This window comes from Mastacembelus armatus, chromosome 20, assembly GCF_900324485.2.
Source record: "Mastacembelus armatus chromosome 20, fMasArm1.2, whole genome shotgun sequence".
Taxonomy (NCBI): domain Eukaryota; kingdom Metazoa; phylum Chordata; class Actinopteri; order Synbranchiformes; family Mastacembelidae; genus Mastacembelus; species Mastacembelus armatus.
The window spans coordinates 8,627,240-8,653,953 of NC_046652.1; the positions used below are offsets into that span (position 1 = coordinate 8,627,240).

The window sequence follows — 26,714 nt, forward strand, 5'->3', positions numbered from 1 at the left end:
AAAGTCCCACTTTATGCATTTAAGAAACTTCCACTGCAACTTTTCCTTTGTTAATAATTTAGAGGTATAATATAATGAATCAATACGATTCATCGGTCGCTATAGTGGTGATCAGATTAATTCTTCAGCCTCCTAAAGTGGGAGAAGAATTTGACGCTTGAATGAGAACAAAACATCAGCAGCTGCAGCGTGATTGACTGGCAGCTCCATTATCCAATCAAAAGAGAGTGCATTCATGTGTAGCCAATCGAATAGAGACGTGGAGTCAGAACAGCTTGAATAGCTGCGGCTAGTTAGGCTAGCCGTGCTGCTGAGCAATGACATGCTGTGATGTAAAAATGCATTTCCAACGGGGCAAAGACCTCGTCAGCTAGGCTAGCTTGCTGGAGTGGAGAGAAGTGGCTGCCAGCTTGGATACCATTTGTGTGCATCCACTCCCGGCTTACTGTGACGATTCTACACATTTAATACAGCCTAAAGGAAAATCAATAAGAAGAGGTGGTCGTCGATAATCAGGTGAGGTACGGTATGGCTGAGCAGGGCATGAATCTGTGCTGCCACTGTCTGATCCAGGCGCTCATCGCAGCTACAGGCTAACGTTAGCTAGCTAAGTCCTGACCGAGTAACGTCGTACAGGTAATTGTTACCTGGACAAAAACCTGCCTGTCGTCCTGTCCACCTAACGTTATACTCTCGCCGAGCTGGGTCAGAGTCGATTTGGGTATAACCGAGACACTTGTAGCGAATAAAAGCTTTGTTTTTGTCAGTTTTCTTAAACGGGTAATTGTTAGCTTAAGTTAACGTTACAGGATACAGCTGAAATAAAACTGCTGCACAACCGCAAATGTGCTCACACAAAATTTCATGCACTGCCCCACATTAACGCCTCTGTTTCTGAAATATGAAGAGGGGAGTCACAGCAAACGCTTCGTAACGCCAACGAATGGCATTTTCCAATTTACTGCATGACTCAGTGTCATGTATTTTCTGAAGGCTGTTTTTTTTTTAATGCAGCTGAAGCACAGGGTGAAGTTCCCGGGTGTGTAGTTGGATTTAGATGTTTTCTGAAATTAGCTGTCACTTCTTGTTTTCCTAATGAAGTGGACTTATTGGTGGATGCCTTGGCATTAAGGGTTGGTTTCCTTATTGATGCATCTTACAGTAAAATAATTTTTTATAAGTTATAAGTTGTCAATAAAAATGCCTATCACAGTCTAAAGATAAAATATATATAGATATATATATATAATAGATAGATACTTTATTCATCCCGAGGGGGGGATTTCAGACTGTCCTGCAGCATTTATATTTACTTTAACATAGAAATTTCACTATAAAATATAATAAACAGATAAAGGCACCCAGTTAATAACATAAGTAGCATAAATAACATAATATATATTATATAATATAACAAGCAAACAAATGTACTTTGTAAGTGAAAGCATTTTTGTTTTTGGTTAAAAAAAAAATAAAATAAAGGGGGAGAAGTCCAGGCTGGGATAGCATATGTTTTCTTTTCCATAAATATATATATATATATATATATATACACTGCAGCTGTTGAATAGTCCAGTTTCTGTAATTACTGCCACACCAACAGACCTCTTCACAGTGTTTCATTAAGGTTTCAGGGAGGTAAGAGGGAGAGAGACATTTGGTCTGCTTTGGTCTGGTCTCTGTTCTCAGTGGGAGTCAGAGGGAGGATAGTAGTCTGCAGGCAGAGATTGTGGAAATCTGCTTACTGACATGATTTCTTTGAAAGCTGATGTTATGTTTCTCTTTAGCTTTAAGACACATTTTTAGGATGTGTAAATGACCATAAGGAGATCTATGGAGAAAATTTGAGCTTACCAGCTGCTAGACCCTGAGCTATGAGCTTATGTTGAGGATTGAGGACTACCTCTGAAGTAAAGCTTTCACTATTCAACTGTGCATGTTGACTTAGCAATAATGGGGTCCTATTTTCTTCATTTGTGTCCTATTCATAGCTCTCGTTGACTCATATATCCTCCAATAGCAACCTTACTTGAATGATATAACAGTATATTCTTGTTGATATGAAGTGTTAGCTCTTTCTGTATAAGGCTCTGCTGTTGTCTCATTCACTGTATGTGCTACCAGTGTCCTCTAGTAGCCAAATCTGCCCTCACAGCCTAAGAGAAAATACCAACTGTGCATTTTTATGATAGCCAAAAACTAATGTGGCTGAAAATTTCCCTGGTCAAATGAAAAGCTCAGGAATTTAGCCTTAAGAGGCCTTAGCATTCTAATGAAATTGAGAAATAGGGAATTTTTTGCAGTTTCTCTTTTATTATCTCCCTCTTCTCTACCAGTTTTTGCACAAGTTCTCTTCCATTTCCTCATTTTCTTGTATAATTTTATCTTCTTCTGTCTGGCACATTTTTCCTTTGACCGCCCATGCATGTAGGCTTATGTGAACAGTCAATATCAAAGTTGCTTTTTATATTTTAACCAAGGTCACCTGCTGAAAAGGGAACTTTGTCCTTTGTCAAGGAACAGAAAGAGGGGAAGGGGGCTAGTGCACTTTCTTACATTACTGTTATAATACTTAAATACTGTGAGGTAATTTTCTACTTCTCCAGTCACAGAGGCTTTTTACTGTAACAGTAATTGCTACACAACAGTTATTTATTTCAGGGTTGTTGGGCTGCTTTAGATTGAATTGCTGAATTTTGTGCCACATCACACAAACTTATTAAGTATATTTATTTAAGCAGGTGTGAAAACTTGAAACTCTGTTCAAGTATTAATGTATGCAAAAGCATAGTCATCAAGCAATACACTGTTAATTGCAGTTATGAGAGTCCTTCCCAAGCCCTTCTATTAAACTGCATGGTTTCTGCTGTGTGCGGTCAGGATAGTTTCTAACATTTCTTATTTAGAGTAAGTGTTTTGACTTCCTCGTGTAAGAGAAAAGAGGTATGCAGTTTCAGAGGTGTTTTTTCGTTATTAGTACATTATGGGTAGGGATTTTTGTTCTGTGGGTTTGGCAGAGAGAAAATGAGGATATATGTACCAGTACTCGAAACCGCAACTGTTGTATGTCATAATGACATAAGTTGCTGTGAATTTGGTCAAATGTGTTGCTAAGAGTGTAAATTTCCTTCTTTATGAGAATTGATTTTCAAAGCAGAGCCACATTTTTTTTTTTTTTGTGATTACTGTCTGATTGTCTGATTACTCTTAATGTTTTTTTTAGTGGAAACTATGTGACAAGCAATTCTGTAAGGTTAACACCTAAGCAAGATTTTATTGTTTTGATCTTTATGTAGTTCACACTTTCAGCCACTGTGCCAGCAGTTTGTTGATATGTCTGTAGTTCGTTTCATCAAATTGGGACATGTTGTTACTGTCAGAAATCCCTAAAATCTCATGGGAGTTAGAAGCTGGCTCATACACAAAATTTGATGGACTAGCTTTTTTTATAGCCTAACATTTTTATAGCAGTCATGTGGAAAATCAGATCATGGAATTGCTCCAACTGCAAGACAGCTGACATTTTTGACATATCAGAATCCAGCCAATCATTACAGATGCTTGTTAACTAATAGTGTGTTTTGATGTCCATCAAACTTTCTGTGAATCCAGTAAAAGTTCAACCTGGTTCTAAAATTAGTCATGAGAGCCCACCTCAGCGCTAAAATTAGACTTAATCCATTGTCTGCTTGGTTGAAGATGTTATCTGTTTGTTGTTGCTGGACTAGCTGTTAGTTTCAAAATCACATTTGTGTAGCCTTTGCTTTTGTGTAGCCTCTTGCTTGATTTCAACAAAGTATTTACATTAAATTCTACTAACGTCTTGTTGACAGTACCTGCTGGTAAAATAAAATAAATGAAATAACATGGCAGTATATGACAGAATAACATATCCTTAAAGAACATATTACGAACAGTCCTCCCATTCTTACAAATATGTGTGGGGTGTCTCACTCAGGCTTCACAGAGGTGTGGGATTCTGCAGGATTTTTTTCTTGTCTTTTTTCCTGTCAAACATCTTGCAAATGTTGTTGAATTGTGCAAATCCTAGATCTCTCTGTGGTATCACCATGCAACCTGGAATGTCTCCTGCTCCCGAGGTGCTCATACACAAGTTCCAACACGTGGCGGTTCCAGCCAAGTTTAGTCCTGTTATGAAAGCACCCTAGGGCCCATATTTGCCAGGATGCACAGAGACTCTGTATCCATTTCATCTGTATCACAGGCTGACTGGGATTACACTTGTGGTGTAGAAATGATCTATTATTTTGACTGCAACAATGTCTTTTTTCCAGGAGACTGCTGTTAGATTGAGGTATACAGCTACTGTAGACTACATTGTGTTGCCAGATTTAGATTTTATGTGGATCATATCTTTTACCGACTCCTTAAAGCTACTCGTATTTCTAAATAACCCGACAACACCCAACCGCACACAATTTTATCGTACTGTACAACTTGATGTTAGGGATCCTTCTGCTTTATAAACTTGGATTAGTCATTGGGAAATCCCCTGGAACTCGCAGAGTTGTTGAGGTAACGTGAAAGTTTATTTTCCTGGTTGCCTTGATCCCAGATTGCTTGGATGTGGCCATCGTTGGACCTATAGTAGCTGTAAGAAAATAGGCCACCCAGAACTACAGCTGAGAACAGTAGGGTGTGGATGCCGATGTGTAGACTCTGCTTATGTAATTGAGGTCTGAGGAAGTAGATTCTTTCTTACACAGAGGTATTATGTTCAGGTGGATTTATGTGCAGGACACTTTTCATACGGAAAGGCTTCTTGCTAAGGCCAGTAATAATTAAATGATGTGTGAGTCTTCTGTGAAGTTTATTCTTGGAAATAATTGCGCAGTGATATCATTTCTATTTTTCGGTTTTAAAGCAGGTCTGTGGTCATATTATTTGCTGTGATGTATGATAAGGATCCTTTGATATAGCTTTTCAGGGCAGGTATAGATCCAGTGATTTAATTTAAATGTGATGATCTTTCCTTCCCCCCCAAACAAGCACTTAGATGAAAGGCCATGTGAAAGTACACTGTTCGGTTCATGGCTGTGCCGTCCCTTTTCATGTTGGTTGTTTAGATGTTCCTCTGCCCCATTTATCACTTAATATAAGTATTTTATTTGGAAGCAGGGCTGTATTTTCATAGACTTAAAGCATTTAAACAGCCTTTTCTACACTGCATTTGGGTGATATTTGTATATTCACTGGAATTTTTTCTAAAATTTGATTTTCATCAGCTGTTTCATGTATGCAGCATCTCAACCTGTTTTCTAAGCACAAAAATAAGGCAAACCACTTCACCAGTGTCATCTTTGTGTGTGCTAGACAATAACACCCATGGTCATGCTTGTGAAGTAAAGAATAAACGTAATAATAATGGAAGTGAAAATGAGGAAGTGAAAACAGTTTTGAGTTTTCTTAATTTGCATCAATGGGGTTATGGTCAATGTCAATGATTGTCATATATATTAATATCTTTTCATGTGCATTGGTCCTCAGTCTGTCAGAATACTTATGTCTAATGAAGATAGATGCAGTAAATTTGTATAATAAGCTTTGTAACACAGTTTTTTTTTTTGCACAGTAAGTTAAAGTGACCTGGCTACATTTTGTGTCTAGATTTCTGTGTCATATTTCAAACTGTTCATTTGTTTTTGAGTGTAGAGTGTGCCTTTTGATGTGAAACTGAAGCTGTGAAGCGTAGGAGAAAGCTTGAAACATTAGGTGTTATTAGAGTAAACCTGTGGCAATTCTCAAACAGCATAAGCCACAATCTATTTTGGGGTCATTCCCAATTGCAAAGGCTGATCCCAAGGGATGGATAACTAACTGAGCCTATGTAATTTGCCCAAACCACTGAAGGCTCCTCGCTTCATGTTTAAGTTTGTATATGTTAGTGGAACAATACAGTTTGTTAATATAGAAAGGCATGTCTTCTTCCATCAGCACTGTTGTTTAGGTTCAAACTGGTCCTGGACTTGATCTCTCATCTCTTTAATGGGTCACATTATATGCATCAGTGCAAAGCAAAGATAAGAAGTTATCTGAACTCATCTGATCTTAGAGGTCAAACCTGCTCTCTGGTAGATTGCATCACTTTCCCATCGTCTGGTCACCCTTATGTCCACATTTCCTGTCCCACCGCTGGCCTGCCAAGTCTCCCATGACCCCTTGCTGCTATGCTCTGTTTTGTTTTGAGAGAATCTAGGACAGTTGCAATGAAATGCAGTCTCATGGGTTTTAGTTGCTGTGATTGTGTGAAGAAGAGTGCAAGCATGTAATCATCAGTCCATGGGCATCCTGTATTGCCTGTCTGTGAAGCAGACCTAGCCTGTGGCTTAAACTGTATGTTTTGGTGTAAGTTGGAGGAAGTGCAGCAGTGCCAGAGGAGCTGAGTGAGCAGCAAGCCTACAGAGCACATTCCAGAAGGCAGCAGAGCCCTGTGATTTTTAGCAGGCTGTCACAGGGATTAGGTTACTCTCTGCTTCTGTGAGCTCATGCTCTTGCTGTCTCAGTGCCTCAGCAATCCCGCCGAGCAATAGTACATTATTTGCTCCCAGTGAAAGAGAGACAAGGATCCATCATTGTTCTTTTAGGCTTCTTTATCTCATACAGTTTCCAGTTGCTGTGCCTTTATTTTTATCAAGAACCTCTTCTGTCAGTCTGTCAGTGCCATTCACTGGAATCCATGCTGACCTTGTAATACTGTTCCAGTTTTTAACTTTTCATGTATACTGCATCTCTAGTTTGGTGTCCCAGTATAATGCTTTATCACATAAGCCACTAGGTGTGCTTTTTGACTAAATCAGAAGTTATATTTTTCCATGCAGACACACACAGAGCTGTGACTGCAGCTGTATGATGCAGGATGTGGTGAACTCATATTGTTGTTTCATAGTAGTGTAAAAACTCGCAAAGTTGCACCCTGCATCTCGCTGATGTGCAGTTAATGTGGCTTGTGGGCTACATTATTTGTGCTGCATATTTGAATTTTATCTACTAGAATGGTATTTTCTCAAACTCTAACTAAGGAAATCACTTCCCTTCGGATCATTTCTTAAATGTTGCAGAGATAACACTGCCAGATTTGCGTTAGTTGTCTGCTGTTGAGGGAATATAGTTGTGACCAGTGTTGACAATCTAGAAGAGATAAATGACAACATTGATTGTCCCAGCTACCACAGACCCTCAGCTAGCACTGATGGGTTCACTTTATCAGATTATTTAAAAGTTAACTAGCCTTGTGTGTTTGCATGACACAATTAGGTGTGCCACTAATTTATAAACTTGTTATTGGCACAATGAAGTTCAGTCTTATGTCATATTATGAGGGAAATAATGGGAGTGTTAATAGGGGCCTTGAGAAAGTCAGGGGATGTTAAGGCAGTATCAATCCAAATAGATTTCCTTCTGCCACTGCTTTATAGTGCTGGTAAACCACTGGAAAGCTCTTACTGTCAAGCAGCTACAGTTACCATAATTTTCTGTTCAGTTAAAAACAAAATGTCTGGGCATTGACATTCTTGTATTGCTTTTCTGTCAGCAGATTCACTTTTAAACTGCAAATGGTTCAAGACTTAGTAGCCACAGTGAGCTAGGAAAACCCTGCAGCTACCACTGGCCACCAGATTTGACCACCAGTCTACCATTTTATGAGTATGGTCACCCTTGTTGACAACCACAAAACTCGTGCATACAGATCCAGTTTTTGCTTTATGTCTGGTACTTGTGTTATTTTCAGAACTGGACTCCCTACTTCAAAACATTTATATTACTACTTACATGTAGTACACAAAATATTTTGTTTGTATGTATCAAAGAAAAAATGATCATTCAAAACAGCATTTTTTTTAATGTCTTTTAAACTTTGTCTTGGTTTTTAAAGTTTGTTTACCTGCCTTTTAACTATAGATAATATTGCATACACTATTAACCCATCTTACATTACAACAGAAATACAGAAATACAATACTGGTTGCATCATGCAGTATGTTTTTGAAAATCACAACTGGAGAAGTGGCAATGAGGCTGTTGTTTCTTGCATGTTAGCTTACTGTAAATATATAAAATGCTGGTGCATTTTTAAAATTACTTAAGTGAAATGTTAATGTATCAAAAGGAAAAAGTGAAGCCAGATGGAAGCACAAATAGCAATCAGATTTGGATCAGATTTCTGATGCTTTTATTTTTAATGTGTGATGTGGGAATGGTGATGGATTTTGCTACCTGTTAATCCCACCAGGCAGCAGGGTAAATGTAAATCCACAGTGGATGTGAATGTGATACCTCTTGAGCAGTTTGACCTGTCTGACCTTGTGTTTTGAACTTTGGAGTGGTGAGTGGCCCCGGCTCAGTCTGCAGCTGCACGATTAGCTCAGAACATCTGTCACCTAACGTTTTGATCCTCCTCACTTAGTCATAAGTCACTGTAGTGTTATTGTACAGTTAATGCCTAGCCACTTTAAACGTGGGGGGAGAAGCAGTGCGCTTTCTGAAAATGGTAGATAAGCTGTGAAAGTTACAGTTATAATTCTGTCAGGGAGAATAGGGAGATGTTTATAACATCCCTTCCTAACTACATATACACACTTGTTGGCCTCTTTGGGAGATAGTTATCCAGCTCAACCTGGAGAATAGAGAGGTTGTTGCCTCTTTCACCAAAAAAAAAAAAAAAAAGCGGCAGCACTTGAGTAGATCAGCTCTTTGTTTTTGTGTGCTGCTCCCTACCGTCTCCCACTGTTCATTAAATTAGAGATGAAGCCACAGTATACATCCTAATGATTTTTAGTAATTCAAGTCAATAACACCACCACCCACATGGCAAATTATAGTCCAGACCACTGGAGTCCCTCACTTTAAAGGTAAGATGAGTTCTATGAGTTGCACTGCTAGTTTGTGATCTTTATGTTATATCTCTCAGCTTCAGGCTATAAAGTGTCATGGTCCTATAGCATGGTGCCTGTTATAATGGGTTCTCTGAAAGAATAATCCATCTCAACATCTTGACTTTCTCCAAAAAGTTCATGTTAGCTCATATTTGATGCTTATTTACTTAAGATCAGGTACCTACCTCCAGGCCAGCTGCAGCTGACATCTAGATACCACTGCCTTAAATTAAAACTGAGAGCTCTCAGTCAATGAGGTCAGTGTCTCATCCCTGAAGTCAGTCAGGGTGAGAAAGGTGAAACTCCATCCAGTCCCATGACATCAGAGCAGTTAAGCTGTCACTACAGTAGTGCCTCACTCCCTCACTGCTGACCCAAATGTCTGCCTAAGCAAGGCTTGACTGTGCTGCTGGCCATATTGGTCATAAGACAACTTGTAGTGAATGTGTTCATTGTTGAACATGAACAAGTTTTGATTGTGGATCACAGTGCTCCAAGATCATAATTTTAGATAGCCTGGGGAAGTTTAAAGTTCTTGAGATAATCAACATCTCAACAATCAACAATGTGGTTCATATAAATATAAAGCACTCTTACACGCTGCACGCATATGAATATGTATAGGCCAGAGCTAAGTTTCAAATAATATCCTACATTAGTTCTCAGTAAGAGCTTCACTCCCTGATGGTAGCCTCTCTGTTGAGGCAGAGAGCCCTTCTGTGTCCCCATCACACTAATCTCTGCCATCCCATGTTCATGTTTGATGCCTAACACAATAGACAATCATTGGACTGCTGCTAAGAGCAAATCATCACCTCTGTAAATTTATGAAGAATGTGAATACAGAGAGATTAGCTCTGTACACTGTGGTAGATGTTAGTGTTGAAGTCTGAAAAGAATAGTCATTTATATCTGCTATTTTAAGAATACAATTGGTGGGGAAAATGATATCTGAAGAGACTAAACTGTGGAAATGGTAGCTGGCTTTTTGTCCTGGCCCAGCATGATTTTATTTGGATAACATTGTCCCTGTCTTGGCATGGATATGCTATTAGGGAATTCATACATGGACAATGGCTTGGTTGTGTTTAATAGTTCAGACATACAAAGAGACATTTTATGGTGAAATTTATTCACAATTTTTTGAGAAACATTTTGAGAAGAGTCCATTTTATATTGTCCCTGTGGTTTCACTGAGGAGAAGCATGCCGTGCAGGTACATTTATTTCCAAATACAGTTTCTCAATTAACTTTTTGTGTCATTTTCCTAATTTTAGTAATCTAGTCAGAGAATCATACGTATGATAGAGCTAAACAAGACATGTCAGTTTAAATAAATTGTCTGTGAAGAATGAGTTAGTTGTTTTTTATTTTTGCTTACAAAATTAAATACCTATTGACATGTTATTATTACAAAAGAACAAGAGAAAAATATTACCCCATAGCCCACCACCTACTCTAAACAGTTTGCTGTAAGAAACCCTGTATGGTCACTACAACCATTGTTGTCCTCATTATTTTTGAAGGTTCAATATGTAGTATTTAGAATGATCTCTTAGCAGAAATGGACTATAGTATTTCCAAATATGTTGTCATTAGTGTGAAATCACCAGAAAATCTTTTAATCTTAGAATGAGCTTTTTAAATCTACATAGGGAGCACAGCTCCTTTCACAGAGGCAGCCATGTTGCGCTGCCATGTTTCTACAGTAGCCCAGAATGGACAAACCAAGCTAAACACTGGCTCTAGACGGAATCACCTTTTGCTTTAAAAGTGACGCCCACTGTACCCTCCCTCAAACCTGGAAACGGGTGGTGGGGTGTGAGGTATGTTCAGAAGGTTGTATTCTGCAATCTCACCACTAGATGCCACAAACTCTTTCACATTTTACACCTGTACATGTTCGAAATTGAGCGTAACCTTTACCTGCTATTTCTGCAATAGTGTCGAAGAAATGTTGTTTCTGTAATGTTAAATATTTATTCCATCTTCTTTTTCTTGTCTTCTGTCTTAGTGTTCTTCAAAGCAAGATGACGGAAGAGGTCATTGTCATTGCCAAGTTTGACTATATGGCCCAGCAAGACCAGGAGCTGGACATTAAAAAAAATGAGCGGCTCTGGCTCCTTGATGACTCCAAGTCTTGGTGGAGGGTCCGAAATGCCACCAACAAAACAGGCTTTGTGCCGTCCAACTATGTGGAGAGGAAAAACAGTGCCAGGAAAGCTTCTATTGTCAAGAATCTCAAAGACACACTTGGTAAAAAAAAAAAAAAAAAAAAATAGTATTGGTTTCATGTTTTTTTTTTTTTGACAGTTGTGATCAACAAACAATAGCAAGAAGCCATGTCTAATTTTACACTCCTCAAAGACCTTGTTATTTTTTTATTTTTGGAGCTTGCATGATTCCAGTTAACATTTACAGATTTTGCACTCTAAACATCTGTGTTGCCTATCTTCAGTCAACCAGTTAATTGAAAATAAATTCATTAAACCTAAACCATGCAGAGTCACAGCCACATTACTGTGGTATCTAAGTGCTGTTCAGATGCCACAAAAATGTGATTTCAGGTTGACTGGTTAAAATGCTCTTAGCTTCTTTATTTAAAGTGAAGGTTATTTATCTCATTGGAGTATCTACAATGTAGCATCTCGTGTAAGACCGGATTTTCCAGTCATTTGCTCGGGTAAGACAGTAATATTTTTTAATTTCATATATTCATTTAGAACTTTATTTTTGTTTCCCAACAGTGGTGCTTATGCAAGCTAGATAATCTTTTTGCATTGACGCATCTAAAAATCTTGTCTGAAAGCAATTGCCACATAGGCTTTCATCCTCCTCTTTTATCATAACCAGAATTGCTGCCAACACAGGTGTTGTGGTCATTGTTAGTGGAACAGTAATATTTCTGGGCACTGCCATTTCCCAGGGGTGTCATGAAGCTAGAAATAAGCTAAATTTGCTTTTTGTAACCCAAGGCTACCATTTGTCATATCTTAATTCTTCTTGACATATATTTATGATAATTTAGGGTACACACTCACAGATTGTGGGGTGTTTGTTTTGCCAATAATTTCACTGTTTTATCGTTTGTCTTAAGTGGTTTTATGAAGTGTGATAATCTTGTCTTTAGATTCTTAATCTTTGTATGCTGGAGTCTCGGCATTGTGTTAAGGTTAAGAACGAGATGGGATCACCATGTTTGTTGGTATATTTCAAACATGTTTGTTTGGCACAGATTTCATTAGATTGCTCTTGTGGATATTGAAATCCACAATGTGAATTTGATGGGTTAAGATATGAATGCAGTTCTGTGAGCCACTGTCAATTTATTTCAGTTTTATCTCTTTAACTGTGAAGCTGAATTACAAAGCCTAAGCTTACACCTGTCCTATACGGTCCCATTTGACAACAGTGATTGATTAAAAAGGGTAACCATATCTGCTTTGCTCATCTTTCATGATGCACCCCAACTTATGGTGACCTATATAAGAAAGCACTGGGCCCCAAAGTTCCTTTTCCCTGCAGAAAGAACTTAAAGTATGGAGGTGGTAAAGATTCAGTGGGTAATGTTTAGACAGATCATTTTATAAATATGTTGCCACTAGTGTGTAACCACCGGAAAACACCAACCATTTCATTTAGTTAATATTGGAACAAACCAGGCTCGGCCTTGCTTAGCTTCCGGGATCAGGTAGTCACAGGACAGTTTGGCTGCTTTTTACATATAGACTGGGTTATTTTATTATTTTAAGACATATCTTTGACTTTGACATTTCCTATTTGACTCAGGCATACAAACTGTAAGTCTGTCCAATATGTTTTGCTTGCGTGTAGATTTGACATGGTTGTGTGTGTGCACTGTTGAAACAAAACCCAGCCTTGCTAAAGACTAATGTAATCATAGAACCATAGAATATGGAGATCTTATTCTTATGTATGTAGATGAACAGGAGAGGAAAATTAATAATCACACTTTATTTTGGTGGAAAAACGTTTTTCTTGTTTAATGAAGCCTGTTGCTCGGTCTGCAGTGGGGTCATCGTCTGAAAGAATATGAGGATTTGATCTGTCTGCAGATGGCTGTTCCTTGCTGTACGAGTGTGTGTGTGTGTGTGTGTGTGTGTGTGTGTGTGTGTGTGTGTGTGTGTGTTTCTGTGCTTCAAGACTCATGTTTCCTGGGTTTGTTGTAAAGTTATGTGTGTGTGTCTACAAGCAACTGCCGCCATGTGACAATGAGCACTACCTGACTCACACCCATTACAGTGTCTCCACAGAACTTTTTTTTTTTTCTTTTTTACATTGTGTAGATTTGTACTTTTGTACAAATATCAATCTGATAAATTATAATAAAATAGTAAAATAGACCCTTCACTCTCCCAATTTCTCTCCTTTCATCTTTTTTTTTTTTTTTTTTTTTCCCCCCTCTCTGAGCGTCAACCCCCCTTCTTTCTTCTTCCCCTCTCCATGAGGCCTCTGTTCTTTGATTTCCAGAACTGGACTGGAGGCCTCTCTATTCTCGTGTCTCATTGGATAAGCCTGACCACATGGTCAAAGAGTGGGCTGTCCTGCTCCACTATCCACCCAGTTCTCTGGGTGTTCACATGGAATAACTACAGCTGCAGTGGGAAAACAGCAGGGGTCGGGAAAGAGAGGGAGAGACAGCGAGCCCAAAATGGACATGGCTAACCTATTCAAACATTTCTTTCGTGAGTTTTTTTAACTTTTCTAGTGTTCTTTAGCTCCTTGAAGTGTTGTTTTACAAGTGTTTTAGGGAGCTTCTGCCCGAAGTTAAAGTGGTTCTTTTTTCTGTTCTTGCTCTCTGGCTGTGAAGTTTTTTTTTTTCCTATCTTTGCTTTCCATTTTTTTACTGTGGTTGTAAGTCAGCTTCAGGTTTAGGTTGGCCAAACGATGTGTCATGTTTAGAGCATGAAGAAACTGACTTTTCTGTTAACATGTTGTGCTTGTAGAGGGAGGGAGTGGTTGTCTTAACAGCATTTGGGGCTGTATGTGTGAGTGGTTGCAAAGACTGGGTGGAAATGCTTTTGAAAAGCCTTCTGCTGGGCGAAAGCCTGTAATTGCCTCCGCAATCCCTCTGTCTGTTTCTTTTAAACACACACTACTGCTACTACTAATTCTACTTCATTTTTTCTAGAATGTGTCCCAATGAGTTGGGACACTGCAACTCAGAATTACATTATCATGCTTGTAGTCCACCCTTTCACCTTGTTTTAGAATATCTCAAATATAGCCTTTCTGTTTTCTTTCATACTATCCTCGGGGCAAGCGCACTCATTCTGGGAGGGTCCACCCCACTGCCAGTCATGGGCTACAATTGAAGGGAAGCTGGGTTCTCATGTAGAACACTGTAGTCATTGTGCTGAGAGGAGGAAGGGGTCTCTGCTGATTGATAGGACCTGGGCTCCCATCTCCTGCATCTCCCTCAGTTATCAGAGGAATGTCATTCCTCAGTCAGACAGCTCTGTGAGCATTGGATACTTTACAGCCACACTGGCACACACCTATACTGTAATCTCACCTTGTAATTGTTGAGTGGTATCTCTTGTCTGTCTGTTCCCTACTTGTATGTGTGTCTCCACCAACTTATCATTCTTGGGTCCAGAGAGTCAGAAGAATATTGAGATGAGCTAACAAACCTTTTTCTTGAGTAAACTAAGTGGCTGGTCTTCCCCCTCCCTCTCTCTCCCTCTCTCTCTCCCTCTCTCCCTCTCCCCCTCCCTCTGTTTTCCTGTTTCTTAGCCTCCTCGGCAAACGGAAACTCTAATTTGAGCCACATTTCTCCGTCAGCTTTAAGAGCATGCCGGATAAAGAGGAAGTGAGAAGTTAGGAGGAAGTTGAATCATTGTGTAGGATCTGTCTGTTGGACTTTCTGGCAGTCCCCGTCCTTTGCTCCCTCTTTCCTAACTCTCACTTCTTTTCACCAAGCCACTGTTTACTGTTTGTTGACCAGAAAAGCAGAAATCACAATCATATTTAGGTGATTAGTGGCAGAGTTGTCAGTCACTTGAGCCTAAGATATTTTACTCTGGTAAAACTGTCCTTTCATCTTTGTTTTCCTTTGTTGATTCCCATTAAAAATAAAACAGTGTTCTAGTTTAAGTTGTAGTCAGAGCTGTAATATCTGATATTTTCTAACAACTGTTAGAAAGTATCACATTCTTACATCTTAAATTATTTAGTTTTGTTGGACAATACAAACAATACAAAAACACCCTTATTGTTGTTATATTGCCAAAACCATAAATAATTCACGTGGTTTGTAATCTTGTTTAGTTTTTGCTCAGTTAGTTCCAGGTGTGTTTTTTTTTTTTTTTTTTTTTTTTCCCCTTATATTACTGATTCATGTGTGGTATCATTTGTTTGTATAGTATGTATGGTATTGGCAATACCTTTATTTTATTTTATTTTTTTTTTTAAACATCATTCCTCAGTATAGCTTTCCCGCTGTTGCACCTTCTTCCCCAAATGATTACTTTAAGGGTGTGCTCTGTATGTCCATATTGTGAAGAAAAAACATCAGCATCATTATACATGTTGCTTGTACTGGTTTATCACAAAAGTACCATCATAAAAACAAAGTTATGGAAATCTCTGCATGAATTGAGGCATTGGTTTTGAATTCAGGGAAATAACACAAAAGCTGTACCTTAAATTTGGTTAACCAGGGTAATATTATGAAAAAAGTAAGTGGGTTACTGTCAGAACATTTTAGTTAGAAATGCCAGGGTGGGATTTCTTGGAATGGGCTAATCGTTTCATTGTTGCAGCCATGATGCACATGCAGACGAATAATAATAGGCTGCTGGAAGTGATACAACACTGTTTGTTTCACCATCGAGATGGGTTCTGCTCAGCGTGGCCCCAAACGCAGTGCTCTCTCTTTCATCTCTGCTGTACTCTGCTTTATCAGAAAAAAACTGATGGTTGTTTTTGTTGTATCAGACAGCTGAAGTTGAAAGAGCTCTGCATGTTTCCTTTGCAGCCATCAGTCAGCTATGTTAGCAGCTTGATAGAAGCTTTAGGCTTCAGTCATCTCCACTGAAGAATATCTCAGCATACACTTTTGTGGTTTCCCTTTAGTTTATTTGATTCTCTCTTTCAAACATTTGGTGTAATTAAATTGAATATTTATGGATTATACTAGACCATTTAGAGGGGTTTGCTGCAGTACAAGAGATTATTGTGAGAGATGTTTCATTAGACTTTAAATTTTAGTGGCTCATCATTGGTACGATAGTGCTACATGTTACATACATAATATACTTAGGTGACTATTATCATATTTATAACACATATTTAGCTGCACTGTATGGGGATTTTATTTGCCAGATAGCAAACCAGTATCCTGCTGCTGAACATGTTCCAATGAGTATCTTCTGTTCAACAAGGGGGATGTTCAGACAGTTTCAGACAGTCTGACGCAGGGTGTTGTCGTCCACAGAGGAAGAGCCCTGGAATGGGGGGAAGCCAAGGGGTCGAAAGGCCCTGGCTCAGACAATGGACAACGAGCGTAGGAAGGCCAGAGTTAAAAACAAAACTTGTTCCTGTCTGTCACTGTTAGCCGAACAAACTATCTGGTACTTCTCTTCCTGATGTAGCACCTGACCTGATCTGTAAACGAAAAGTCACTCCCCCCTTTACTGAAATCTAATGAAGCATGATTTCCCTTCTCAGCATTCTTCTTTCAGGGCATACACAGGAAAAACCATGTGACCATAAATGAAAGAAAAATTTATAGTGCACAGCAGTCTTTAACTTCTCTTTCAGTCTTGTAAGCCTTTACCATGTAACAGCTGAATAGTGGCATGTTGTGTGGGTTTCAGAGGAAGCATTCAACACCACATATGCAGCATTCAAGGAAATGGCAGTATCTATGGCAGTTTAACTTCAGGTGACGAGACCCTGACAAGATGATTGTGCTTTCTTCAGCTGCTAAGGAGTTTTTGTAGCAAAATGTTATTTCTTTCATCAGTGACTTTCACATCGCCTTTACTGATGCTATACTTATTTACTGTTTAACCAAAATGTGCTCTTACTCAAGGTTGTATTGTGGTAAGGATGGTAGATCTGGCCTGTACAGTGGCCTATTGGTTAGAGTAGGACTATTCCATAATTAGAGATTCCCATTTTCAATCCTTCATCACAACAGCATTGAGTCCTGTTGTAAGCGCTTGACCTCAAACTGCTTGGTCATTGTAATTGTTCCATATGCAGTAATTTTGGCAATACAGCTTAATATAGAGCATGGAAATATTGTATTAATTTCAGCTCATTCTTGTAAATGTTAACATTGTTTGCAACTTCTACATGTAGGTGTTCATACATATTGTCCCTGCTGAAATGATTTGCCAATTTATTGATGCATAGATAGCAAAATAACAATTATCAACTCTTGATATTGGGTTTATATATGTTGATTATATATGTTTTCTATGCAAATAATCAAAAGAACAAAACTAACAAAGAACTCTGATTTTCATAGTCTTTTATGCTGGTAAACTAAATCTTTTGTACTGTTGGCTACACAAAACAAGATAATATAATGGGAATTTCTACCTTTTGCTGATGTTATTGAAAAGATTGAGAAAATAATCAGTTGATTCATTTATATTGAAAATAATGAATTGCAATCAAACTTTTTTTAGAGACATACTTTTTTTGAGTTCATGGTTTAGCATCCTATTGTTTCTATATGCTTCATACGTTTGTATGTTTGGAGGATGCTAGTGTACCAGACAACTCTTCCTCTCTTTTTATTTTTTGTCAATTGTATTACCTACAAATGTTCAGCCTGTTGTCAATATCAGCTACTGGACATGACTTGTGAATGTCAGCAGATTTAAAGGTCCAAAGACTGTGCCCTAAATTCAGATTAACTAAACTCACAAACCTGACAGGAAGACTTGGCAGAATATTACGGTAGTACTCACCAAAATAATCATCAGTTGAGCAAAAAGCAGCTGTGTCTACCATTAAAAATGGTGGCTTTACTCTAAGTAGTACTGGACTAGCCAGAGTCGACACTCAGCTGAAGCTGAAAGATACTTTAATTTTGCCTGGTTGACCTCTAAACTTTGTTTGGCGCCAACCAGGTCATTTTCAACTGTGCAGAATGTATCCTGGCATGCAAATGATTTTGTAGCTGTTGTTAATCATGAATCTGCCAGTGTCTTTTTTTTTTTTTTTTTTTACATTATATATTTCTGTTTATGGTTTTAAGTTGCTCTAAGAAAGAAAAAGGCTAATTAAACTCAAATTTGTATATATAAATATACATTTACAGATATATAGTTTCATATAAATGTTTTTTTTTTTTTTCTTTTTCTTTTTTCTCTCATCTGCATTTCTCCCTTTGGGTTAGTAAGACTGCACAGGCACATAACCTAATCACTTACAGAGAGCTCTTAACACCATGTCTGGACTGGTGTCACTAATGACAGGGTCTACCTAGAAGCAATTTGACATTGGACTCTCAGTGCTACCATGAAATTTGTCTGCACTCCTTGAGTCACGAACACCTTTCAGTAACAATTTATCTGTGGTCTGAGAGTTTTCGTGTGGCGTTATGACATGTTAGTCACATTCCCTATTTGAGAAAAAAACAAACAAACAAAACAAGCGCACTGTCCTGAGCACTACACCCATAATTTCAACCTGCTGACTTTTGATTATGCAAACAATAGCCCTGCAAACGTAATCAGAAATAGTTACTAATTTGGTCTGCTTACTGTGTCTGGTATCAGTGTCTGGTTAGTTTTAGCTTCAGTCTTGTTTGCATATATCATCAGTAACCAAAGGCTTGTGATGATAACAAGTCTGTAACAATTTCATATTATCTTTGTAAGAACCAGCAAAATGGCAGGGTGTTGTTTACCTGGTTTCCAAAGAAAACTAAACAAAATATATAACAAAATATACTTACTGCCTGGTACATAGACCAGGAGGACAATGACCATAAGCCTGCCAAAACTTAGGCTCTGGACTCCATAGCCCAGAAAATGGCAAATGGGCCTTGTAATCCATATTTAGTTTAATGTTGGTGCTATGGAGTGCTGATTGTAACTGTGCCAAGAAGTTGACTGCATGTTTGATCAGATTCCCCTTGTGGTCACTCCCTGTGTGACTGGCTGACATGTAGTCTATAAAGATTAAGTAAAGGACAGTTCTCGGTTAAAACCACAGCTGATAAAGTTTTGATAAATATGGCATTAACCCTTTAAAACTGGCGTAAGTGCCCACGAATTGCAACCAAATGAGATAGAGGAATAATTCTTTTTGCATATCAAATCAGAGGAGTTAGAACTTTCATATCATGCATTCAACTTGTACCAGAGTGCTGTTTCCTATCGCAAATGAGTTTGCACAAATCTTATAGAAATGCACACACACAAAACTATGATAATGCAGAATGTGGCTTTGCTATAGATTTTATCTGCCAGCTACTGCACTTCCTATGTTCCATATATCATCATGTTATGAGCACGAATGTAAAAATGTAAAGATATGCTCTGGTGGACTTGTTCTATGGTAGTTCATAAAGGGTTAATAATTATCACATTACCTGAAGTATTAGCTTAGTGAGGTGATGGGGTTAGGAGGAATGACGAAGTGGAGAGTTACTTCAGAGGGGAGGAAAGATTGTTGGCAGAAATGGGATGGTGTTTGGTATCCAGCTGCAGGGTAATCAAGGCCACATGTTATCAGGACAGCTGAGGTGTTAAGTAACAGTGAAATGTGACTGAAACTTTTGTACACAAAGTTCAAGGCAAGTGTATTTTGTAATACATTTAAATGTCAGGTAGGAATACTTGAATAAACTAGGCAACTTTTTCACAGGATTTCAACATCCATGCCAAAACAAGTTTTAATTCCACCCAGATTATTTTTTCTCTGCACCTAGGCCTAATTGCCAAGACTGTATTTGGATTTAAAGTGTGGGGGTTCTGACACAGCAATGTGGAAAAGAAATGATATTTAGACCTGCTTACTCCCCCATGCTGTATTTCAGCCCAGCTGTAATGCTTATCACTGTCTGGTATTTATGTGGAGTATTTGTTCTCCTCCCTTAAATTTTCCATTATGTCTTTTAATCAGGGTGTGTGTGGCTATTGTTTTTCTGTTAAGACATGTCCCACATCAGTGTAAAGATGTGGAAATTGGAATTCTGGGGGTGTGTGGTTTAGTAAAATTCATGACTTCAGGTTTTTGCATCTGGTCATTTTCTGCTGTTTGTCCAGACTTGGGTTGTAATGATAGCAGCTTCAGCAGGGTAGTCCAGACATCTCTCTCCCCAGCAATGTTTTCCAGATCCTCTTAAGGTGTTACAGGTTAGATGTCTAGTCTCTCTGGTGTATTCTGGGTCTACACCAGGGCTTCCTGCCAGTTGGATGTGTCAGAAAACTTCTTGTCGAAGGCAGCAGGGAGGCATCCTAATGAGATGTCCAGACCACCTCATTTTCTTTTTGATGTAAAGGAACAGAGGCTTTCTCTCAGCTCTGCACTCTTATCTCTGAGGCTGAGCAAGGCATTCCCATGTAGGAAACAGATTTCTGCCATTTTGTATTTGCAGTGTCATTCGTATGGTCACTAGCCAAAGCCCATGACCATAAGCGAGGTTGGAACACAGGTTTAGTGGTAAATTCAAAGTTTAGCCTTCTGGTTTAGCTCCCTCTTCACCACAATGTACCAGACCAGTATTCCTGGTACCGCACCAGTAAGCCTGTCAGCCTCACACTCCATCTTAACCTCACACATGAACAAGACCCTGAGATTTTTAAGATCCTTCATTTGGGGCAATATCTTGAGATTTCTGACTCTGCCTCCAATTTAGAGGACTTATTTAAGTTCATGACTTGCTCAAAGTGTTTCTTTGACCATCCACCCTGTTTTACCTTTCTGAGTAGATGGATGGTGTATGAGAATGTCTGAGGCCAACCAAAATTTCTTCTCTATAGCCTCTAAACTCCTCCCTAACCTGGGTTTTTGCGTCTGCGTTCACTACAGCTGGAGCCCTTCTGACTGACAGTTACTCATCGACTGCATCTGCAGATAAACCTGAAAAGTCTTGATTTACACCAGCAGTTTCTCAGGTTGCCACCACAATAGATATTGATGTCCTTCTGACCACAACACCCAAGAAGCTATTTCTACATTGAAAGATTTGAACATAGCTGAATCACATTCCACGCTCCCAAGAAGAAATTCTTCTTGAGGTGAGAGTCAATGACCTCACAGGCACTTGTCACCCTGGGCAACATTAGAAAAGAACTGAGTCCAGCCCTGCTCTAGGAGTTTATGTTCCAGTTCCAGTGTTGTGCATGGAATCAAGCTCAACTATATACCTCTCCACCTCACACACCACCTCTGGCTTGTCTTATCAGAGACCATATCCCTAGGACCAGTCTATGATGCCAGGGATCTACAGCCTCACCTGTCACCTGGTTTACAATGCACCGACTCCAGTTTCTGTTGGTGTAGGTGGTAGACCCAGAAGGTAGCAGTCCCCTCCCAGGACTGTCTCCAGGCTGGGGCCCCAATTTCCCTAATCCAGACAAAGTGACACAGCCCAGAAATGTTAGATCCCTTAGGGTAATTAAAAATGCTGTTTGGCTGGCTCTTCTCCTGGTACCAGTTTGCCTTGGGAGCTACTACTGGGGCTGTAGCTCCTACAACACAGCTCTCGGGCTCACCGGAGCAAACACTTCCATCCCATTTATTGTGTGATTCTTGGAGATGTTTTGATTTACATAAAAACACCTGAAGGTCTGTGTGTATAGTCAAAATATTAGCTGCCTTGTAATTAAGTTTCTGACCTTAATTTCTGGCTTAATGTCAGTGTAGATGACTATTATGATTGTGTTCTTTCTGTAAACTCACTTCTCACACTTTTCCTTGATGTTTTTTGTCTAGGAATTGGGAAGGTAAAGAGCAGAAAGGGGGGGATGAGAGACACAGCTTCCAATGCCGACACAGACATGTATGCAGATAACGGTGAGCGACTGTATGATCTCAACCTACCTGCCCTGGTCAAGTTCAGCTACACGGCAGAGCGTGAAGATGAGCTATCTCTGGTGAAAGGCACGCGGGTGGTGGTCATGGAGAAATGCAGCGATGGCTGGTGGCGTGGCAGCTACAATGGACAGTCTGGCTGGTTTCCTTCTAACTATGTGACAGAAGATGTGGATGGGACAGCGGGAGGAGCGGGAATGGGCGGATTTGGAGACCCAGCTGGATCGTTAACGGAGAAGCTAGCAGCAGTTGTGAACAGTACCACAAATGGAAACAGAGTGCTACACACAGTTCAGGCACTCTACCCTTTCAACTCAAGCAATGATGAGGAGCTGAACTTTGAGAAGGGGGAGATGATGGAGGTTGTGGAGAAGCCTGAGAACGACCCTGAATGGTGGAAGTGCCGCAAAGCGGATGGACAGCTGGGCTTAGTACCTAAAAACTATGTCACTGTGCTGGACTGTACCTCCTATAAAACCACAGCAGGACCTAGTGGGCCACCTACACCTGACTGTGACTACATCTCGCCCTCGGGTAGTGGGCGCTTTGCGGGGAAAGAGTGGTACTATGGAAAGGTGACACGCCACCAAGCGGAGGTGGCCCTCAATCAGAGAGGCATAGAGGGAGACTTTCTCATCCGAGACAGCGAGTCATCGGTCAGTATCCTACACCAGCTAATGAATCAACCATTGCTGCTGCTGAGAGATTTGATATTTATCTAATGATTCTATTTTGTTCTGTTTGAACACTGAAAGTAACTATATATTTCCTTTGCTTCCTTTTCACAGCCAAATGACTTCTCCATCTCCCTGAAGGCTCAGAGCAAGAACAAGCATTTCAAAGTGCAGTTGAAAGAAAACCTTTACTGCATTGGACAGCGTAAGTTTAACTCTATGGAAGAGCTTGTTGAACACTACAAAAAGGCCCCTATCTTCACCAGTGAGCAGGGAGACAAACTGTACCTGATCAAGGCCCTTGCTGTCTCCTGATCTTTTACACATACATGCATTCATACAGATGCACACACTCACACACATAACTGCATCACACACTAACATTTAAACTCCAAGCCTGAGAACTTAATGCATGATCAGGGCCTGATTTGTGAGCATTCCAAGAGAAGGTATGGAAGTAAAAAGCATACGAAAGACTTGGAGTAATGGGAGAGAGAGAGAAAAGACTATGGACTCCTGAGAGTTGACTACAGACCTCTAGGTCACCTGTTTTAAATTATCCAGATGTTAGATCATAGGTATTTTGATATCTGTTAGAAATGCATTTAGTTTCCTTCTTTTGTTTATAATGTATAATCTTGTACCAGTTTTTTTTTTTTTTTTTTTTTTAATCACTGTCCTCTCCAAGCCAATCCAAACAATTATATGAGACATTTTTTTAAGTCCACCCTAAGATCTGCATTTTAACTATTTTTTGTGTTGTCTGTCTTGTTCTTTATAGTTGTGGACACACTAATCCACACCTTCTGCTAACTCCTAATCACAAATGAAAATTAAGTGACCAAACTATATTTATTGACATAATTAGACTCATGGTTGTAGCCATTTGGAGGATTTCTCTTTTTTGGTAAGGTCATACTAGATATTTAGTTTTCTTTTATAAATCACAACTGCTCATCTCACCTATTGCTGTATTTATACCATGTGAATGTTACAAAGCTGAGGCATTGTAGACAGTGGGAGCTCAAAATTCAGTGACTTTGCAATCAGACTAGTGTCTTCACACCATCATTGTATCTCCCAAGGAATTTATTGACAGAGTTTAAAGGCCATGTTAAGAATCAAGTATTTTTATTCGTCTTGAAACATGCTGGCCTGTCACTGACAGCTGATGTGTCTGTCCAGTGCTGTCAAAGGGGAAATTTCACTGGAGATGAGGAAGGAAGGCAGAGGATGAGGTGAAATGGTGAGAGGGTACTGCTGACAACAGTGCCAGCCAGTTCTGTGGTGCTGGAAGGTGAGATGGAGGACCAGAGCAGGCAGTTCAGAGGATGTCAATGTTCCTTAATACACGATCGCTAGATGGAATGTAGGAGTAAAAGGTCACCCAGAACCTGTTTTTGAGGCTGCAGAGGTATACCTTAAGCTTGAACATGCCTTCTTTCTCAGTGAGATCAAAGAATTTTTAGAATATCATTCCTTATTGCCAAAAGACCAATCTGGTTTAAATCTTTTGGTTTATTTAATATTGGTGATTTGATTTCATGCATATAAGACTTTTAAGTGGTGGTAGTCTGGAAAATCCAGTTTGTTTTATCAAATGTATGGTCAGTGTCAAGTGAGAATACAGTGGTTGTAAATGTTTTCAGTAGAATACATGGATTATATTTACAGAAAAGGTCTTTAGTGAATGGGTATTAATTGAATGAAAAAGGACAGCTAGAACCAGTGCCTGCAAACAAAGCTGCAGCAGCACTGACAGGGAGCCAGTAGGCAGTGAGTTCATGGAGATGATGATCATAATGCATGTGATGATGGGTTATCCAGCTGGGGCCAATTGGACCTAGGTACTGAGAGAATGAGAGTGGAAGAGGGATTTCACAGGAGAAATGGAAAAAATGGAAGCTAACAAAAACAAAAGCACTGAATTAGGATCTATGGAGGATTTGAAAAATTTGTTCCATTGGATAAGATCATCTAAAATACCCTACCATATTTGTGTGGGGAAAATTAATGGAGGCCAACACTTATGTATTAAGATCTTAAGGAAGAAGAGATTTTGTATGGGAGTATTTTAGGAGGTTTTGGGAGGCATGAAATATTTAACACACGCAAAAAAGGGTGTGAAACTTCTCTCCATTCTCCAGGTGATTGATACATAAGAGTTGTGTGATTACAGTGTGTTTTCTTTCTTTTAAAAGGTAAATTATAAACAGTAAAACAATTATCTTTTAGTTTTATGATTTATTAAAGTCGCAAGTTCTAATTTAACATGTACGATACCAGTACATCTATTAACCATTTAGCAACTCTATTTGACTATATTTATGCCATATCATACAAGTGAAACAGTCTATATATTAGAAAAGGCAGTTCAAGGTTGAAGGCCTCTGTCAGCTGACATGCATCTAAACGATCATGATTGTTTTTGAGTGATTTGTTACTTTTCCATCACAAAACTATGAAATGTATTTAAATTTCACATATTACGGTGATTTAATTTTGCTTGTTTTCCCACTTTGGTTTCTATGTCTGACTGCCTCACCAGTCAATAAATAAACTCGTGGGTTATGGGAATCCTATTGTATGTTACATTTTTGCCTGGCTTATATTTGTGCCATCTTTTTGCGACTCATGCAAGATAGTGTTAACTTGCAGTCCATCACAGCTGCTATTAGCAATGTTTTTTTTTTTTTTCTTTTTTTCTCCTCCCCGACTTCCAGCTCTACAGAATCTGCAATGTTATGCAGCATTCAAGCAACAAAACACCAACGCAATGTGCCCCAGTTTGAAGGATTTAGTAGGAGATTTAATGTGCCTTCACAGCTTTCTGTCAACCAAAGTTTTAGCATCCTTTTTCTTTATCCTGTTCTTCCCACTTGTCACAATGGCGTGCTATTTGGTTAAAGCTTTGCATGTGCGTCAGTTGAACCTGATTAGTGAGTGAGGTGTTGGGGTGTCTAAAAATATGTTTTGGGATGAGTTTTTATTGCTCCCTCTGTTGTTCAAGACTAAAAACGCCGTTAGCTTTCTTCTTTTTTTTTTTTTGTGATGCATTAAAAATGCCCATTAGCTGATCTTGTGTGTAGTTTCAAGTGACCTTACCATAGCAGACTTCAACAAGTATATCTTTTAAGTGAACAGTGAAAGCCTACATGTACAGTACCGATTGTGTGCTGATGTTCATTTAGAGGCATAATCCCAGGTGTGATGTAATCATGACCTGAATCTCATGTATGAGCACCTCAAGTAACGGTATCACATATTGTTAGTTGTGAAGAAACTGTCATGGTTTCCAAGGAAATAGTTTTTTTTTTTTTTTGTTTGTTTTTTTTTTGGGTTGTTTTTTTTTACGTCTGTATGCATTTCATATAAGACTAGTATAAGATGTTCACTTTTGCAGTTTAGCCACTTAAATATGTAAAAAAAAGATCGTTAATACTTAAATGTTTGACTTGATATTCAAATACGGATGTACAGCATCTCCCTTCATAGATATTGTGAAAACTGGGATCTATTTCATTTCACACCAATGGAGGCTGCATGAGCAGAGCCTTGTGGCTCTACAAAAAAAAATAATCTGCTTAAAAAGACATCCAAATCAGTTGTAACACATTGTCATGAAATTGTCTATCAAACTATTTTACACGATCAAGAACTACAGTGCAGTTGGAACTCTTTGTTTCTTGACTGCAAAACAAGCCTGAGATAATCTTGAATCTTAATGGTTGTCTTTGTCGCACAAAGCTTTGTTCTGTATGAGAGACAGTGGAGGGGTGGAGGGTGGGGAGAAAAAAACAGACCCATGCTGTGGAATGATAAAGGCAGTGCTGTGAAAATGTATTGTCATGTTCTTAATACTGTTTCTATGGAGGGGAGATTGTCTTCAGGTTGTAATAATTTAGAAGTTTATTAGTGTTCAAAAGATGTAATAAACTATAAAATTGATGTCTGTTTTTATCAATCACAGTGTTTTAATACTCTGAATTGTTAATTGTTGATGCTCCCATGTTAAGTTTGCTTAAAAAGCACACTTTTACGGAATGACACAATGCAACAACTGATAAAATGCTTGACAGATTAGGCCAACTATTTGTCTGCAAGTCCTAACAATATGAAT

General features: G+C 39.0%; 1 protein-coding gene across 3 annotated transcripts; it reads left to right on the top strand.

The window, feature by feature from the left end:
• The first annotated feature begins 304 nt into the window (after positions 1-304).
• On the top strand, positions 305-26,542 carry nck1b (NCK adaptor protein 1b). Of its 3 annotated transcripts, none has more exons than XM_026291875.1 (4): positions 305-516; positions 10,909-11,150; positions 21,822-22,576; positions 22,709-26,542. In XM_026291875.1, exons 2-4 carry the CDS (start codon positions 10,925-10,927, stop codon positions 22,907-22,909), a joined length of 1,182 nt encoding a protein of 393 aa, XP_026147660.1. In that variant the 5' UTR covers positions 305-516; positions 10,909-10,924; the 3' UTR covers positions 22,910-26,542. The 3 variants fall into 3 exon arrangements, with proteins under 3 accessions (XP_026147660.1, XP_026147662.1, XP_026147661.1); XM_026291877.1 differs by lacking the exon at positions 305-516 and adding an exon at positions 13,386-13,600 and having other exon boundaries at positions 11,026-11,150; XM_026291876.2 differs by lacking the exon at positions 305-516 and adding an exon at positions 13,326-13,600 and having other exon boundaries at positions 11,052-11,150.
• The last annotated feature ends 172 nt before the right edge of the window (positions 26,543-26,714 follow it).